Below are 18,853 nucleotides of genomic sequence, written 5' to 3' on the forward strand. Positions count from 1 at the left end.
TTTTTACTTCACATTCATATGTAATGTGAAACAACTGCTTTCACTGTATGGTTTCTAAAGACTTTTGAATGTTGTATTTTATGAAAATAAACATCAAGTCATTATTGGGCAATTCAGTTAGTGGGTAGACAGTATATTTTAAAAGGCCACCAGCAGCTCCAAATTGAATTATTTGGGTTCTTGTCTGTTTATCTTGTACTAATACTCAGTGCACAGATGGCTGTGAAGTATAATGTGATTTATAAGAAACAAGTTTAGGAGAGGAAGTGAAGCGTAACTTACTTAGGGGAAACTTGGACCAAAATGCCCTAACAGCAGAAAAATTTCTGGGGCTCAAACAAAAGAATTTATGCTGACAAGATGTAATTTGGAATGTTTTTATTCCGTATCCTGTACATAGAGAGCTTCCTTCCCCCCTTTTGGTGGTGGATACTTGAACAGGACCTTTAAATATGCTCAATATGTTAGACAAAATGGGGAAACGAAAGAGTTAAGCTGACCCATAAACTGCTAAGTTCTGAAACATACATTTTAAATAATGCTAACAATAGCCTGGAAGTTTTTGCTTTGCATGCTGCTCCTGTGCTGTAGGTTATTTTGAAAGGTGATTCAAATAACCTTTTCCCAAGTATCTATTTTGCAACCTGAGGGAACTTGCAGCTGTTACAGTCATTCTAACTGTCCTGATATAGCTCAGAAAACATTTCAGAGTGGTGTTGACAGGGTGAATTCGGGTATCCTTTTGGATTTTTACTACTGAGTTTGCTTTATTTCAATTGAAATTCAGAATCTCAAATACATTTCTTTATTAATGAAATAATTCAGTGGTTCTTGAGTTAGTGTATGTATAGTGATGTTGGAAACTAAAGTAAAATGATTAGGACTTAAATTGTTCTCCAGGAAAATTATTTATCCTTTTGAGATTAAAGAAAGAAAGATGGAGGGAAAGAAGAAAACAAATATTAGGATTTAATTTTATGGGAATGCAGCTGAATTTGAGATAGTTCTCTATAGTATGAAGGAGGTTACCACACTTTTTTGGGAAAAGAAGGTGCTTACACTTTATAATAAAGAGGCTTGGGAGTCTTGAAAGGTACATAAACTGAAGTCTTTAAACAAAAAGCACGTGGAGAGGGTAGTCCTGATGATACCTTTCCTTGGGAATGGAAATATGAATGAATAGAATCAATTTAATAGAGCTATTAAACTTAATTTTTAAAAGATTCACTGAAAACAGTAAGATAATGTTCCATACTAGAATGGTGTTAGGATTTTTAATGTTTTTACTGGTATTGAAATAATTTTTTAGAAAAAGTGAAAATTGGCCATAGTGCTGTTATCTTCATTTAAATTTTATTTCAGAAAGGAAAAATAACATTTTTGGACAAAGAGTTCCAGCTGTAGAATTGCTAATCTTTAGAGGAACAATGGAGTACAAAATTGAAAAGTAAATATTTTCAAGTGTGGCGTGAAAATATTTAATGCAATTTTTGTCTTACAGTTATTTGTAGAGGTAGGAATTACCAGAAAATGACAGCTACTTCTAATCGCCAGGGCACATACAAATTTGAAAACCACTCCCTTTTCATTTGTGTGGGAACAGAGCCCACGGGACTTCAGAAAATAACTGTCACTGTTCTCAGAAGCAGGTGTGATCTGTTGGTTAATTGCTTTCCTTTCCTTTCTGAGTGGCAGGCCATGTATGTCCTGCTGGTTCTGAAGTGTTCAGATATTTTCCCACTATCAAGGTCATACTTTCTTTTTATAGAACTGATTATTGATTTGTGTACTGGAACTTGATTCTCAAGTTCCCTCCTTAAATGAGGAAGTGGAAAAGTGGGAATAACCAAGGGAGTAACTCTAAAACTTTTTTTTTAGCAGTAAGAAGCGTGTTGCTATTTTTAGCTTGTTTACAGATATTTTGGATCATAATTTCTGTAGAATTTAATGATACCTCTTTCCTTATCAATTCCCCAGGACTGTAGTCAGTAGGGGAAGAGAACTAACATTAATTTGAATGGTCTAATTTCAAGGAGCCAGATGTATTCACTTTTAATTTGATAAATGCAACAGTAAAGAGGATGAACAAGGATAAGTAGTACAGAGAGTAGAGCTCTTATTTCTACAGGGCTCTGATGAGTTGGGAGTAGGTATGAAAGTAAAAATTTCCAATTTGAGATCAGTTAACCAGGAAGTGAGGTTTTTGTTTTTGTTTTTTTTTTTTGGTACGTGGGCCTCTCACTATTGTGGCCTCTCCTGTTGTGGAGCACAGGCTCCAGATGTGCAGGCTCAGCGGCCATGGCTCACGGGCCGAGCCGCTCCGCGGCATGTGGGGTCTTCCCGGACCAGCGCACGAACCCGTGTCCCCTGCATCGGCAGGCAGACTCTCAACCAGGGAAGCCCGTTTTTTTTTTTTTTTTTAATTGAAATTTAGTCGGTATAATATGTTAGTTTCAGGTGTACAACATAGTGATTAGGCATTTAAGTACATTGTGAAATGATCACGTCTATAAGTCTAGTAACCAGCTGTCACCGTAAAAAGTTATTATGATATTATCAACTATATTCCTTATGCTGTATATTACATCCCTATGACTTATTTTATAACTGGAAGTTTGTACCTTTTAACCCCCTTCACCTACCTGGCCCAGTCCCCCACCCAGAAGATGAATTTTTTTTTTAAATTCATTTATTCATTCATTCATTCATTCGTTTATTTATTTATTTATTTATGGCTGCCTCGGGTCTTCATTGTTGCCTGTCGGTTTTCTCTAGTTGTGGCAAGCGGAGGCTACTCTTCGTTGTGATGTGGGGGCTTCTCATTGCGGTGGCTTCTCGTTGTGGAGCACGGGCTCTAGGTGCGTGGGCTTCAGTAGTTGTGGCTTGCGGGCTCTAGAGCGCAGGCTCAGTAGTTGTGGTGCACGGGCTTAGTTGCTCCACGGCATGTGGGATCTTCCCGGCCCAGGGCGTGAACCCGTGTCCCCTGCATTGGCAGGCGGACTCTTAACCACTGTGCCACCAGAGAAGCCCAGAAGATGAGTGTTTAATTAGCAATGTTGAGTTTTCTTTAGTTCACAAGTCTTAACCTCAAATGGTCAAAATGCAGTAGATACAGTAGTACTTTACAGAGGAATTTCCTTGCTTTTCTTTCTTGATGGTTGTGAAGATTTTATGGTCTGTTGTCTGAATAGTCTGTGAATATCGGGTCAGCCTTCTGCGAGTTCTTAACAGTTACTCAGGGCCTTGACTTTTTTTTCCCCACAGACCCCATATCCAGTCTGTGGACAAATCTTTTTGGGTTCCACCTCAAGGTATATCTTGAAACTGATTCATATCCTCTCTACTGCTACTGCTTTGGCCCAAGCTACCATTATCTGTCTCCTGGATTATAGCATCAAGTTCCTACCGGATCTCCCTGCTTCCACCCTTACTACTCTTAATCTGTCTCCATATAGCATCTAGAGTGATCCTTTTAAACATAGGTTGTCACTCTTGCTTGAAACCTCTTATTTTTCTCTGAATAAAAGCCAAATACTTCTGTTGGCCTGTAAGCCTCTCCTTTTATTTCTCTGACCCTTCATTCCCTTGCCTTATCTGCTCCAGTAGCACTGGCCCCCTTGCTGTTCCTAGAACACTCCAAGCATAGCCCCACCTCATAACCTTTGCAAGAGCTAATCCCTCTGCCTAGAATGCTTCCTCAAATATCTATTTGGCTCAAAACCCCAGGCCTAGGATAAAAGGTCACTTTTTTCATTGAGGAGTTCCCTGCCAGCCTTATTTAAAAGTGGAATCCCCTCTCCCTTCTGACACTGCAGATTCCCCTGCTTTGCATTTTTCTCCATAGCAGTGGCATGTTTTATTTATCTTTTTCTGCCTGCTAAAATATAAGGTCCATCCTGACAGGAATTTTTGTTTGTTTACTGCTCTTGCTGCCCCTATAAGAATATATGGTACATATTATGTATCCAATAAATATTTGAATTTATACATTCTTAACTGGCCAAATTGCAGTGTCTAGTCCTTCATGAGAATGAATTCTTTACTGTTGACAGATTATTCATACTTAAGGGAAATGCAGTTGTCTTCAATGAGGTGAAATGAATTTGTTTTAGGAAAAAATTGTTGCAAGGTGTTAGTCTTGTATACCATATTATGCTTTCATGTTGTCTGCTTGGAGAAACCACGCTGACTTAAATTTGTATGACTTCCTGTAGAATTTCTGGCAAGAAAGTAAACAGTAAATGTATACTCGTTCCTCAGACCTTTGCTTTTAGATTTTATTTTCTAAGATCTAGAGTTCTTTTGTACATTTACTTATAATGTACTGTTTTTAATTTGGTGAATACTGGCATAACCTATCAAATTAGAGGGTTATTGCATCATCACTTTAACTTGTAAATAGAGGTGATTTCAGTGGAAAGCTTGTTGTGAGTGGCTTGACAGGATTTTTAAAAGGATGCCCAGTAAGTGTGGGTTACATTAAATGGGGCTGATTTTGTAAAGTTCGTTCATGTCCTTGAATTCTCTATATTTATATTTGAACTTAGAATTACAGTTGCCAAAGCAGGATCTGAATTTTACTCCATAATTTAGTATCTTTAACAAAGAAGAAAACTGTCTTTCTGGAAATGTGTAGATACAGGCTTGCCAGGGACAGAGGGACTAGCCCTTTTGAGGCTCTTTGTAATTCAGTGGTTATAGCTCTGTTAAGGATGTAATTAAATTGTAAATCATTGTAGGTTCTTTATCACCCTAGAATTAAAAATTAAAGGGACTTCTCTGGCTGTCCAGTGGTTAAGACTCTGCATTTCCAATGCCGGGGGTGTGGGTTTGATCCCTGGTCGGGGAACTAAGATCCTGCATGCCACATGGCGCAGCCCAAAAAAAAGATTAAAAAAAAAATTAAAGAAATTAAGGTAATAAGTGTACATGGGAAAAAAACAGTAACTGTTTAGAAGGTATATATTGTAAATCATGCTCCTGGTCTGAGTGAAAACATACTAAGTACTCCCAAATATTTCTATATATACTGTTTATATTATCATGTACCTTGCTTTTTTCACTTATTAGTATCTCTTGGCCATCTTCCCATATCAGTTTATATAGGTGTTTTATTCTTTTTAACCTCTCCACGGTTTTCCGTTTTAACACTGTGCCATGATTAAGTGATGGATATTGTATTATTTCATGCATTTTGGCTTTTGGTTCTCATCTAGGTAGATGTTAGCAGTAGAGCATTGACACTGGATATTTAAACTTGTAACATACCCCTCTTCAGAGTTTTAAGTAGTCTCTGTTGTGTTATTGACTTAGTCTTACTGGCAGTGCACTGTCTTAGCTTGGTAGACCTTTGCTTGCTTGTTCTTGCAGCCCCCTTTCTTCATTCTTCTTGATCTTTTCCCCTTCCCTCTTTAATTTAAAAGGATTTCTCTTGGGCCTCCCTGGTGGCGCAGTGGTTGAGAGTCCGCCTGCCGATGCAGGGGATACGGGTTCGTGCCCCGGTCTGGGAGGATCCCATATGCCGCGGAGCGGCTGGGCCCGTGAGCCATGGCCGCTGGGCCTGCGCATCCGGAGCCTGTGCTCCGCAACGGGAGAGGCCACAGCAGTGAGAGGCCCGCGTACCACAAAAAAAAAAAAAAAAAAAAAGGATTTCTCTGTCACAGACCATCATTTCTAATCCTTCAGTGAAGTCATATTCTTTTGTTAAAAATGGAAATGTTGCCTAGGAAATGGAAATTCCCAAGTTCAACATTTTAAAAGTTAGATTCTATAAAAGATAAAGGGTGGAGAGAATATTTGGATGCATATTTGAATTTGATCACTGTTATGTGTCAAGTAAACCAGCCTCTTCCATCATCTGGTAAATTAAAGTAAAAATGAAATTTTACTTAAGTAGGTAGAGCAGAATCAATGCCAGAGAGAAAACTTCAGAGAAGAGTTTTCCAGTAAGGTATACAGGTGCTGAGTTTATGCTAAAATGTATGGCTCTGTAACTGTTGAGTACTTTCCAGCTGTGGTAGGTTGTTTATGATTTTTTTTACAGACTGTTTGCTTTGCATTCTTATGGGTGTCACAGAAACTAACATTAGTTTATCTGAATTGACAGGTGCAAGAACATTTAACTGTTAATGTGTAGTTGAACTCCTGGGGGAGGGGGAAGGAACAGAAGCTTGCTTTTATCACGCATCTGTTAACACTGATAGAACATAGTGTTTCATTTGGCAGAAGTTCCTTTGCTGGAGATCTCAGTATGGTATTAAGAATTGAAAATCTGGAAATTCCCTGGCGGTCCAGTGGTTAGGACTCTGTGCTTTCACTGCCGGGGTCTGTGTTCGATCCGTGGTCAGGGAGCTAAGATACTGTAAGCCGTGCAGCCAAAAAAAAAGGAATTCAAAATTTAATAATAAGTTATCCTTATCCCTGGGAGTGGTCCTTCCAAATTGAGCTTGGAGGAATAAGATGGGATAAAGGTTGTTCTGTTTTCTGAGAAGACAAACACTGATGACTGGGTAGAAAACTTAATGCTAGAGCTGTAACCTTTTAAGCCTGGCTGTCACTACAATGCTGGTCTTTCAGTGCCTTTCTCAGCTGACACACATATTAGCTGCCATAACAGCATTAAACCAAAGGGATTCAAACAGGTTAGAATTTCCTTGTGTTTTGCTCTGCATTGCACGCAAACCATTGTTCTTTGAGTAGTTATTTTAATAGTCTTTTCTCCCCTTATTATAAGATCACAGAGTTGCAAATGAACATCCAACCAAATATTTGAAGAAAAGTTACACTGTCATGAATAAGATTATGACTTGAAAAATATGTGGATACCTCCATTAGTCAAAATTGGAGGGAAAATAAGACCTGGGTTCTTGTCCTTGATCTGCTGCTAATTAGCAGTGTGGTCTTACTTAAGTCTTTGTAATCTCTCTGGATCCCAAACAGCATCTTTTTTTTTTAAAGGTCAGTGTATTTGATCTCTTAAGTTTCTGCCAGCTTTAAAATTCCTTGACTGTACAAGGAGTACTCTGTGAAATGTGTGATCTAAAGTGGCTGTGTTTTAGGGTTACAGTTAGAATTATGAGTTAGATTATGAGTTAGGAAGGATGATGGTGTGTATTATGTTTTTGTTAGTTTGAATGTAGAAGTTTTGTGTTTTTACTGTAGTGGATAACTCATTATGCTGAGGTATTGAAGTTCTTACAATGCCATTTTGAATTTCTTGTGTCTCTCATATTTTAGGAATGTTTTAGTTTTGCGCTTGTGTCTATGGTAATATAATCAGAAGTATATAATTTACAAAATAAAATGCCATTAAGAACATCATAAAAAGAAGACTTCAAGATAGAAGATTAGGCTTGAAAGTTTGAGGCTTAGGTTTGTTCTTACCTCTTTCAGTTTCTTCCTGCAGGTGCCTCTGTAGTCATTATCTTTCATTTGTCTGGTCACAGTCATCTCTTTTAGAGTTCTAAATAAGCATTTATTGGTGGCTTAGGGAAGAGGCAAGTAGAAGAACTTAGACCATGTCCCTATTTCCAGAGGAAATGATTTATGATTATGTTGACACTCTGACTGAGCCAGCTATACAGATTACTGTGTTTCAAAAATTCTGCCACTTCTCTCTCTTCTTGCCTTGTTTTGGTAGGAATTAATGTTTGGGCAGGAGACTGCTGTGTATCATTAACCTTTGGATGCTTTTGTAGTCTTGAGGTAGTGATGTGAGAAATAATAAAAAGATAAATTGGACTAGAAATGAGAGAATGGGATTTATATATTAGCTGAGTCAGCTGGAATTGTGGTACCTTGGGAAAAAATACAGGACTTTTCAGAAGAGTCTGAATTTGGGCTCAGCTAATTCATTCACCTTAGACAAGTCACTTTTCTGATCCTCTCTCCTCATTCATCATAGGTAGTTAAAAACTACTTAGAGTTGTGAGGAAAAGAAGATAACTGGTATCATATGAACTTTGTGAACTGATACCATAAATGGGGCCAATGCATATATTTTGGATTGAAAGAATTAAATCCTCAAAGTGGAATTTTGGTAAATATCCTTCATCCATTTACAGATATAATTTTAACCAAAGATAGTTAACATCAAAGCAGAAAAATAAGGAGATCATTTGATGTGAACTTTATAAAAGAGTCCATGGAGTGAAGTTTTAAGTATCTTTTAATCATTTAAAATGATTTAAAATGATTTTAAAAATTCATTTTAAAATGACTTGAGTTAGAAATAATATTATTAGTACAGAACTTTATTCAGCCTCGTTTTGAAAAAAGGAAGACATATTTAACTTTTTTTTGGCTGCACCATGCGGCGTGTGGGATCTTAATTTCCTTACCAGGGATCAAACCTGCACCCCCTGCGTGGTGTCTTTTATTTATTTATTTTAGTCTTTATTTTATTTTATTTATTTATTTGGTTGTGCTGGGTCTTAGTTGTGGCGGGCAGTCTCCTTAGTTGCGGCACATGGGCTCCTTAGTTGCAGCAGGCAGGCTCCTTAGTTGTGGCTCGAGGGCTCCTTAGTCGTGGCATGCAAACTCTTAGTTGCAGCATGCTTGTGGGATCTAGTTCCCTGACCAGGGATGGAACCCAGGCCCCCTGCATTGAGAGCTCGGAGTTTTAACCACTGGATTGCCAGGGAAGTCCCAAGATATACTTAACTTAAATCTCTGACTTTTAAAACTCTTGGTATGTACTTCTGTCCTATTCTTGGTAGATAGCAGTAGTTTAGAAGTGGCGCCATTTCAGATGTCTTTGGACTCATAAAGAATGTATTCTTGACTTTGGGCATTGTGTTTGCTGTCAACCTCCAGTTCATTTTCTTTATGATTGTCTCTTCCAGGTTTTTCGTTGGAATATACGTTGCACATTTATGGCGATTCTGAGCGTGAGGGCAGACTTCTGCCAGGCTCAGCACAGCGTTTCCGCTGACAAGTGAGCTTGAAGGTTCTATGTGCCATAATTAACATTGCCTTGAAGACTCTGGACACCGAGACTGGCCTCAGAAATAGTTGGCTTTTTTTTTTTTTTTTTAATTGCAAGCGTATATCTTTTAATGACTCCAGTAAAATTAAGCATCAAGTAAACAAAAGTGGAAAGCGACCTACTCTTTTAACTTGTCTCACTAGTGCCTAAATGTAGTAAAGGCTGCTTAAGTTTCGTATGTAGTTGGATTGTTTTGGAGTCCGAAGGTATCCATCAGCAGACATTGAGGCCCAAATTGAATTTGGATTCAAGTGGATTCTAAATACTTCTGCTTATCTTGAAGGGAGAAGCTTCTTAAAGAATAAACAAGTTGAATAGAGAAAACACTGATCTATAATAGGCATTTTAGTGGTCTTTTTAATGTTTTCTGCTGTGAAACATTTCAAGATTTATTGATTTTTTTTTTCATTTTCCCCATCACACTCACACACGCACGCTCACACTTTTTATTTGCCATAATGAACCGTCCAGCCCCTGTGGAGATCTCTTATGAGAACATGCGTTTTCTGATAACCCACAACCCTACCAATGCTACCCTCAACAAATTCACAGAGGTAAGATTGTAGCATGGTCTACTTTTTGGATTGATTTATAGGTAAAATCCTGTTAAAAATTAACACCACTGTAAAGAAATCTTATACCACAAAGCCATTTATTTCTGTGATTGGAGTATGGATGATATGGATCCTGTGGATCTTACCAGTCTTTGTTTGAATTGAGTTGAATTAGTTAAAACAGATTTTTAAAAGAACATTTATGGAATTTGAGGAGATCTTAGAGATTGTCTAGAACTGTATTTTTGGTTTTGTGTGTGTGTGTGTGTGTGTGTGTTAGTTTCTGCTTTATAACAAAGTGAATCAGTTATACGTATACATCTGTTCCCACATTCCTTCCCTTTTGCGTCTCCCTAGTACTGTGTTTTTTCCTTTGAACATTATTAGCAGTTCTTTTCTTACAGTTTCAGTAATAAAGCTAATTAACATTTATTGAATACTTAGTACGTACCCAGCATTACAATTAGCAATTTTATGCATTATATCATTTACTCCTCACAATAACCCTATGAGGTATAGGTACCATTATTTCCCTTACAGATGAGGAAACTGAGGTTCAGAGTGGTTTAGTAATTTGCCTGAAGGCACACAGTATGTGGTAGAACTATCTCTGACACTAAAACCCATTTCTTCCTAAAATGCCCTAACCACTTTTGATGAAAAGCTACCCTACAACTACTTAGCAGTAGGAACCACATTATTCAAGGGTCCAGAAATTTAGGGGAAGGAAAGGTATTATAGGTAGCATTTTTATGTCAGATCCTGCATTTTTTCTATTGGTGATAGTAGAGAAACATTTTGTACTTCATTCAACAGGCATTTGAATGTAAGCTTTTTAATCATTCTCAGATTGTTCAGTCTCAATGATTTCTGTTGATGTATTTATGGAGTAGACTTAGAGAGCTAGATGAACTCCTAGGGATTCTAAATCTACCTCTCTCACTTTACAGATGGCAAAACTGAGTTCAGAAGAGGTTTTGACCTGCTGAAGGTCACAAATATTTACCATAAAAAATTTCTACTGGAAACTTTCAATGAACAGCTACTGTGGAGTTCATTTTAATGGGATTTTATTTGTATTTTGAAATTTTTAAAAATTTGACTCATTATATAACATTAACAACTTTCCTGAGTCTGTTTTATGAGAAGGCATTTCTGTGAATAATAAAGTCCTTTAGCAATTAAAATAACTTTTCTCTTTAGATACCCAGATGATGGACACTTCTTATAGGATATCAGTGTCCTGCTTATTTATATTTTTAATTCTCTGAGCTTCTTAACTTTGTGTACACAGCGTACAAGTTAATTCCAGGCCGGTATACCCTCAGGTTGTTCAGTCACCTTTAAGCCTGGCTGAATTACATGATACTATTTTCAGCCTGTGGATTCCTTGGTCATAGACTCCTGCAGCTATAAAAAGATGTCGATGGCCTCTTGAAGTTAGTTAGTGACTGGATTAGGCATTACTGTAGGAAAACTTTTAAAGGAGCAAGACTTCTGGCTGTAATTGTGTGTTACTTGACTTTGTAATATAATACCACTTATTAATCTTAATTTCAAAATTGCTTTTGTTTCTTTAAAAAGCAATATGTACTTAGTACATAAAAATGAGAAGATACAGATAAGCAAAAGACAATTTAAAAATACTGTTAATACCTGGCATCTGGATTTTTTTTCTGTATTTATGTATATATTTATAAATATACATATAGATAGGATCACACTGTGTATTTTAGAAAAGTTTCCCCCAACCTCCTTAGTATTATTTTTATAGCTGTCATAGTATTCTGTATGGATGTGCTATACGTTCTTTAACCATTCACCTGTTTTTGGACCATTAATGTTTCTGTCTTTATACCATCCCAAACAACCTGTGCTGAACATGCTGGTACCTAAATCTTTGTGTATATCTTTAATTATTTCTTTAGTATAAATTCCCAGAAGTAGAATTTCTAGGTCAAAGTGTATGTGTGTTTTTAAAGTTTTTGCATTAATGCTACGAAATTGCCCCTTACAAAGATGGGCCTTATTGATGCTTCCGCTTTGAATGCAAGAATGTCTATTGTATATGTTGTTACAACGAGAACGATTTTGATCTTTGTCTGAGAATGAGGTCTCGGTTCAGTTTATAAGAATATATTTTTAAAGCTTGCATTGCAGATTCTAAAAACAAGTTTCCTTATATTTGTTTTTCTTTAAAGGAACTTAAAAAGTATGGAGTGACAACTTTGGTTCGAGTTTGTGATGCTACATATGATAAAGCACCAGTTGAAAAAGAAGGAATCCACGTTCTAGTGAGTGTGTAGTGTTTTAATTTTTCACTACAAACAAGTTGTACCTTTCAAACATAGATATTTTTAAAACTTGGCACTCATAGTTAGCTTTTTAAACTTACAGGAGATACAATAATCATAGCAATCTGTTAAAATTCCTTTGGATTGGCAGTTTTGTTCATTTATGCCCTTGAAGTCTACAGATGCAGAGTATTTTCAACAAAAAAGGCAAAATTTAGTGCACACTTATTTCAAGAAAATGGAAATTTCATTTTTTTTCTCTAGGAAATTAATGTGATATTTAGCTTTTGTTTCTAGGCTACTGGTTTGAAGCTAACTGAAAGTAGTTTCCATCAGACATTCTTTTTTTTTTTTTTTTTTGCGGTACGCGGGCTTCTCATTGTTGTGGCCTCTCCCGTTGCGGAGCACAGGCTCCGGATGCGCAGGCTCAGCGGCCATGGCTCATGGGCCTAGCTGCTCCGCGGCATGTGGGATCCTCCCAGACCAGGGCACGAACCTGTGTCCCCTGCATCGGCAGGCGGACTCTCATCCACTGTGCCACCAGGGAAGCCCCCATCAGACATTCTTAAATCACATGGAAATAGTCTCTCTTGCTTTGCAAGTACAAATTGGTTACTTAATATTTTGTGGATAACTTGTAGGGGACAAAAAGGTGGGAGAAGAGCATATAGGGAGAGGGAGAAGGCACCTTGCTCCAGAGTAATTAGCATAGCTTCTGATACTTTTTGGTAGGTTTCTAAGAAGCATTTTATGATTAGATTTCTTTCATAATTCAGTTTGAATATAGTGATTGGGATTATTTTGAATTAAATTTCTCCTTGGCCCCTAAATATGCTATTTCATTATTGGAAACAGGAACTTCGGATTAGGTAAAATTTTATACTTTATTCCCTAAAAAGTTGTCTAAATTACAGTAGCATGTATTGAAATGACCTTGTAGTCTTAGCGTCTTAGAGCTATTTGACATGGTTGTGGGAGGGCATTGTAGTGCGAAGAGAACTGAAGAGTTTTGAAGTAGTTGGGTAGGAAGAAAGTAATAAGGAAGATGATGGTACAAGGTTATGTGACTTTTTTTTTTTTTTTTTTTTTTTTTTTTTTTGCGATACGCGGGCCTCTCACTGTTGTGGCCTCTCCCGTTGCGGAGTACAGGCTCCGGATGCGCAGGCTCAGCGGCCATGGCTCACGGGCCCAGCTGCTCCGCGGCATGTGGGATCTTCCCAGACCGGGGCATGAACCCGTGTCCCCTGTATCGGCAGGCGGACTCTCAACCACTGCGCCACCAGGGAAGCCCCTATGTGCCTATTTTTTATTGAGAGTTAGCTCTGTAGTCTTTACTGCATTGGTTAGTAGTTGAGAAGGCAGTTGATGCAAAGAAAATAAATGTCCTGTTGGTAAGGCAGTTGTCTCACATCTGATACATAAAGTTTCCTCACTTCCACATTGGTGAAAACACAAAAATCAAATAGCCAAACATTATGTTTTTTTAAATGTATTTTAATAGTATGGCCTGGTAATAATACTTTGCTTGCATTCCTATTTCTAAATGACTTTAAGGTCTCCTGGCTGGAAATCACTGGGGTTTAAGTATAAATATGTATAAAATGTAGCCCTGTGTTTAAAAAAATAAAAACAGAATTTTAAGTTCTGAAATTAAACCAAATACAAGATCCTTTTCCTGTATTGTATGTTCTTTAGTGGGTAGATGGGAAATCAGTTTGTCTTGACAGTTGGCAGGGTGAGAAAATGAACTGCAGATTGACCATAGTCTGTTTGAATCAGTAGTGTTGGTAAACACCTTTATGAAATAGAAATGACTAAGGAACTTGAAGTAGTTTGTAGAAGATAATGGTAGGTCTGGGATTTATTCCAGGCCTTTAAATCTAGGCTTTTGTTTTGTTTTAAAGAGCTGTGATCAGATAAAATTAAAGGTCTAACTAAAGCTTGAAAAAAAACAAGGATATTTAGAATTAAGCTTGGAATTTCTTTTTTCTCTAGGCAGAATTTTTTTTTTAATTTTTAAAATAAACTTTATTTTTTAAAGCAATTTTAGGTTCACAGCACAACTGAAGGTACAGAGATTTCCCATATATGCCCTGACCCTACCCATGCATAGCTTCCCCCATAATCAACATCCCCCACCAGAGTGGTACACTTGTTACAACTGATGAACCTACACTGATACATCATCATCACCCAAAGTCTATAATTTACATTAGGGTTTGCTCTTGGTGTTGTATATTCTAGGGGTTTTGACTAATACATAATGACATGTATCCACCACTATAGTATCATACAGAGTCGTTTCATGACCCTAGAAATCCTCTGTGTTCCACCTATTCATCCCTCCCTTCTCCCTAATGCCTAGGCAGAAATTTTAGTTTAAGTTGGACTGCTAATTTACTTTTGCTAGGTGAAGAGGGTTTGGAACACTTTATAAGAGGATATTCCCAAAGTGAGACCTTTCAACCCTTTGACCAATGTTCTTGTAAATCAGAGGCACATTGGAAAAGACTAATGGTGGTTTCAGCCATGTCAGTTTGAAGTTCAGATGCTTCTAAATTACTGCTTTAGTGATTTTTTTGGATAGAAACTGCTTGTATGAGTAAGTAAATCATGTTTCATATTATTGTTTCTTAACTAGATGCATTTTAGGGAGTCTTAGAGGAAGTAAGCTCTTGACTAAGGTACTTACTAGTTTTACTACTATTTACAGTTAAACTCTGTAGTGACATTGATAATGATAACATTGACAGCCCTTTAATGATGGGGCGTAGTTGACAAACATAATGTGCTGTCCTGGCTAATGGGCTCCATGAAGTGTTCTAGTGGTGCCAATAATGAGTGCAGTCAGTTTAGTGCTCTGTCACTTTTCCCTTTTTCCTTCTCTAATATTTTAAAGTGTCCTTATCCAGTCTCATTAGAATAGTATTGTTAAAAAAAAAAATTCCCAGTGTCTTTGCATTTCTGTCCTTGAAGTTAGATGGGACAGAGTGTATGATGCAACATGTGAATGTCCCTTCCCTTTTTTCTTCAAAATGACTTGTGTTGGTTTCTCAGGACCTTGTGCGAGGTAACAAGGAAGATAAATCCCTGCCTGTATTGTGAATGTACATGGGGTTGGTCTTAATTGAAAAACAACCCAAATAAATGAATATAAAAAGAGAAGGGAATACTTGAGAAAATGGTTTTCATTTCCTCAGGATCATATCATGTGGCACTGTACTTGTAAAATGGGATGTGTATAATTTAGGCAGAGCCTTAAAAATATTTGCTGCTTGACTTTAAAAAAAACACATATGTAAGCACAAAGATGGTAGTATGTTTTTATTATGATCTGCTGTTGGAAATTACTTATCAGAGAGTCTTTAAAGAAAAGACATCATAACTTAGAGCTGTTTGGGGATAATCCTCAAAAATATTTATATTCGTAGAGACCAATGAGATACCAGTTGGTACACTTCGCCAAAATGGACTTCTAAATCTTATTGACAGATGGTGGGTCCTCTCTTACTTCGTCTTGGTTTTAATTTTAGTTTCCTCTATTATGTCTGATTACTGCTCTATTCAGATAAAATATTTGAAGAATGCTAACCTCTTATCACTCTGATAAGAGATATTTCCAAAGAAAAAGTTTGATGCTTATGATGCTGGTTATGTATGCTTCATTGAGAAGGCTAGGTTGGCACACTTGAATTTTGATCTTGGATCATTTTTCAGAAGTGATCAGAATTGTGTTGTTAAGTATAGGTACATGGGGCTTCCCTGGTGGTACAGTGGTTGAGAATCTGCGTGCCAGTGCAGGGGACACAGGTTTGAGCCCTGGTCCGAGAAGATCCCACATGCCGTGGAGCACTAAGCCCGTGAACCACAACTACTGAGCCCGCGCACCACAGCTACTGAAGCCTGTGAGCCTAGAGCCCATGCACTGCAACGGGAGAGGCCATGGCAACAAGAAGCCCACGCACCGCAACGAAGAGTAGCCCCCACTTGCCGCAACTAGAGAGAGCCCGTGCGCAGCAACAAAGACCCAATGCAGCACTAAATACATACATACATACATACATACATACATATATACATACATACATACATACATGTTTTTTAAAAAAATAGGTACATGTAGAACAGTTAGTGCAATTAGGCCTGCCCTGTGTGTACAGCTGTTGTGCATTAGGATGTTAATTCTGGAAAATATCAATTTAATGTAAAAGACCTTTTCCTCCCAGGATTGGCCTTTTGACGATGGAGCGCCACCCCCTAATCAGATAGTTGAAGATTGGCTAAACCTACTAAAAACCAAATTTCGTGAAGAACCAGGTTGCTGTGTTGCAGTGCATTGTGTTGCAGGACTGGGAAGGTAAGCTCTTCCCCTTTTGTCTGTGAATTCATTATCAAAAATTTCACTTTGATAGAAACTGCATTTATTATGCTAAATATTAAGTTGCCTGAAAGGAAAGGAAATGAGAGCAAAAGCTGGTGTAATGATTTCTCAAAATAACTTTTTATGTTTCGTTGTTTGTCTGAGTCTGAGTTTAGTGGGTGGTTCATAAGTTGTTTTGAAACTGGTTTAATGTAATTATCTTATCTTTGAGCCAAAAATACAGTCTTAATTCAGTTTCTCCATTTCCAGTAATCAAAGGTTTAGGTGTTTGAAATGGGCAACAAAGTTAAAATAACTTTAGATTTGAAGAATCTGTATGTGGTTAATTTTAGGTTGAGATGAATGGAAGTTAATAGATGAAGAGCAGTTGGTTGAACCTTAAATTCTTGAAAGGAAATGTATGGAGAATGAAAGTTGACTTTGATTTTAAAATCTTTTTCCTTGAGCACTGCATGGAATGGTGTTGCAACACTCATCAACAGTAGATTAAATGTCAATTTATAATGTGCACTTTGACTCCAAACATTAATGCAAGCTGCTGTTGCCTCAAGGTGGTGATGACTCAGGCTGTTACCTCTGCTTAACCCTTTCGTTTGCTATTTTCCTTTTTTGCAGTTTAGTGTTGTACAGTTCTTCAGGGTCAGACATCTCCAGTCCTTATCCTGATTTGGGGCAGTTTTTTAAGTTAATAGTTATCCTAGTTAGGCAGTCAGTCCAAAGTTAGTGCCTTATAATGGGCTTATTAAAAACATCATTTCCTTTGTTATATTAATATATATATATATATATATATATATATATATATATAGAGAGAGAGAGAGAGAGAGAGAGAGAGAGAGAGAGAAAGCAATTCCTAATTACGAATTCTCTGCCACTCTCCTAGCTCATGGAAAGGATTTTGTTGAGGAAGTCTAGCACCTCTTTACTATTTGATGAAGAGATGATATTAAAATTGATGTGTAACGAAAATTCTGAGACACTCAAGATAATCCATTTGGTCATTTACTATGATAACGGTTAAAGATCAGTGGATTTTTGGTGACATAAAATGATGTGAAAATTTGAGATATAATGTGATGATGTTTTGAAGAGTAAAGATCTCTTAATAAAGGTTTAGAATTTTGCACTTTACTAAAAATAGAAAATACCATAGAAGCTGTAATGATTTAGATATTTTTATTATGTAGAAAAATATCAGATATTTTAGTATACAGGAACAATGAAAGCTCAAGCTTTACATAATTTTGGTAATAAGTAATCCTGAGTTTTAAAAAATCCTTTAATTCCAAAGACCTGTGGTTATTTACAAATGAGTTTATCTCTGCAGGGCACCTGTGCTGGTCGCACTTGCTTTGATTGAATGTGGAATGAAGTACGAAGATGCAGTTCAGTTTATAAGACAGTGAGTATGAAGTTTTATGTTCAGAAACACATTAAACAGGACCTCCCTGGTGGTCTAGTGGCTAAGACTCTGAGCTCCCAATGCAGGGGGCCCGGGTTTGGTCCCTGGTCAGGGAACTAGATATCCCACAGGCCATAACTAAGAGTTCTCATGCCTCAACTAAAGATCCTGAATGCCTCAGCAAAGATCCTGCATGCCACAACTAAGACCCGGCACAGCCAAATAAATGAATAAATAAATTAATTTAAAAAAAACACACAAAGCAAAACCATACAAGAGAAAGAAATTATAAAAAATACCCATTCATAGTACAGGGTAATTTGCTATCTGTGGCTTAAAATATTATTTGAAGATATCAAAAATGGCAAGTGATAAAGAGACTCACAATAACACTACTGGCTCCCAGATTTAAAGATTTTCTAATTTAGGTGGCAGATTTGGGCATTGTAGAATATGTCCAGTATATGACTTGAACATCTAGGAGTCTTTAAAATGAATAGCTAGGTAGCTGAGTCTCAGTGATCTGGTGCCTCTTTTAATGGCTGTCCAAAATGCCTTCCAAATGTAACTCTCTGTGACAAAGAGGAAAGGAAGAAACTATAGAGGAGCAGTTAATCACCTAGGATTCTTAAGTGACCTGTTCAGTCACAAAATCAGGATGGTAGTGCCCAGACAGAATCTTGACAGCAGTCTGGAATAACAGGCCATGCTATTTTTTTGTCCAGAATTCTTTGGCAATTATTGTCTTGCCCTTTCCCTTTCTAACCTCTTCTTAAAAAAAAAAAAAAAGAGAGAAAGAAATAAAAAAATGACTGTTTGTGACAAAGGGCATGAAATGTATGGTAGCTCTAGGAAGATAACATATTTCAAGGAATGCCATCTGTGTCTGCTGCTTCATATAAATACTTCCTTATTTATCCTAAATACTTGCTGCCATTTCTAATATGAAGAATATATTAATTGGAAAGAGTATAGTCAGATGTCTCTGGATTAACCATTCTGATCTTTATTAGACGATTAATAGACTCTAATGAGAGTTAAAGAAGAAAATTTGTCTATTCTTTTAGGAAGGCACACAGAAAGTTCATGTTTCAGTTCAGCCCTTTCACTTAAGAAGTGATGTTGTATGGGAAATATGCTGGTTTTCAGCCGTGTAGAGTTAGAAAGGCCATAGGCCATAAATACACATTTCAGTGAATCAGGCAGCTCTTTTTTTACATGATAAAGTGTGCCATT

At 37.2% G+C, this 18,853-nt stretch overlaps 1 protein-coding gene and 1 pseudogene across 3 annotated transcripts in view; both read left to right on the forward strand.

Moving 5' to 3' along the window:
* Window positions 1-18,853, forward strand: part of LOC308605436 (methylosome protein WDR77-like) — a 524,245-nt pseudogene that overhangs the window by 68,361 nt on the left and 437,031 nt on the right. The window lies entirely within an intron of this gene.
* Window positions 1-18,853, forward strand: part of PTP4A2 (protein tyrosine phosphatase 4A2) — a 39,260-nt gene that overhangs the window by 17,879 nt on the left and 2,528 nt on the right. For both annotated transcript variants that reach the window (XM_081217468.1, XM_081217467.1), the window contains 4 exons: window positions 8,844-9,540; window positions 11,742-11,834; window positions 16,061-16,191; window positions 17,543-17,617. In XM_081217468.1, the coding sequence (XP_081073594.1) occupies window positions 9,445-9,540; window positions 11,742-11,834; window positions 16,061-16,191; window positions 17,543-17,617 (395 nt within the window). In that variant the 5' untranslated portion in view covers window positions 8,844-9,444. The remainder of the gene's footprint in view (window positions 1-8,843; window positions 9,541-11,741; window positions 11,835-16,060; window positions 16,192-17,542; window positions 17,618-18,853) is intronic.

The sequence above is a fragment of the Mesoplodon bidens genome (genome assembly GCF_964165515.1).
Source record: "Mesoplodon bidens genome assembly, chromosome: 2".
In the NCBI taxonomy this organism is placed as follows: Eukaryota; Metazoa; Chordata; class Mammalia; order Artiodactyla; family Ziphiidae; genus Mesoplodon; species Mesoplodon bidens.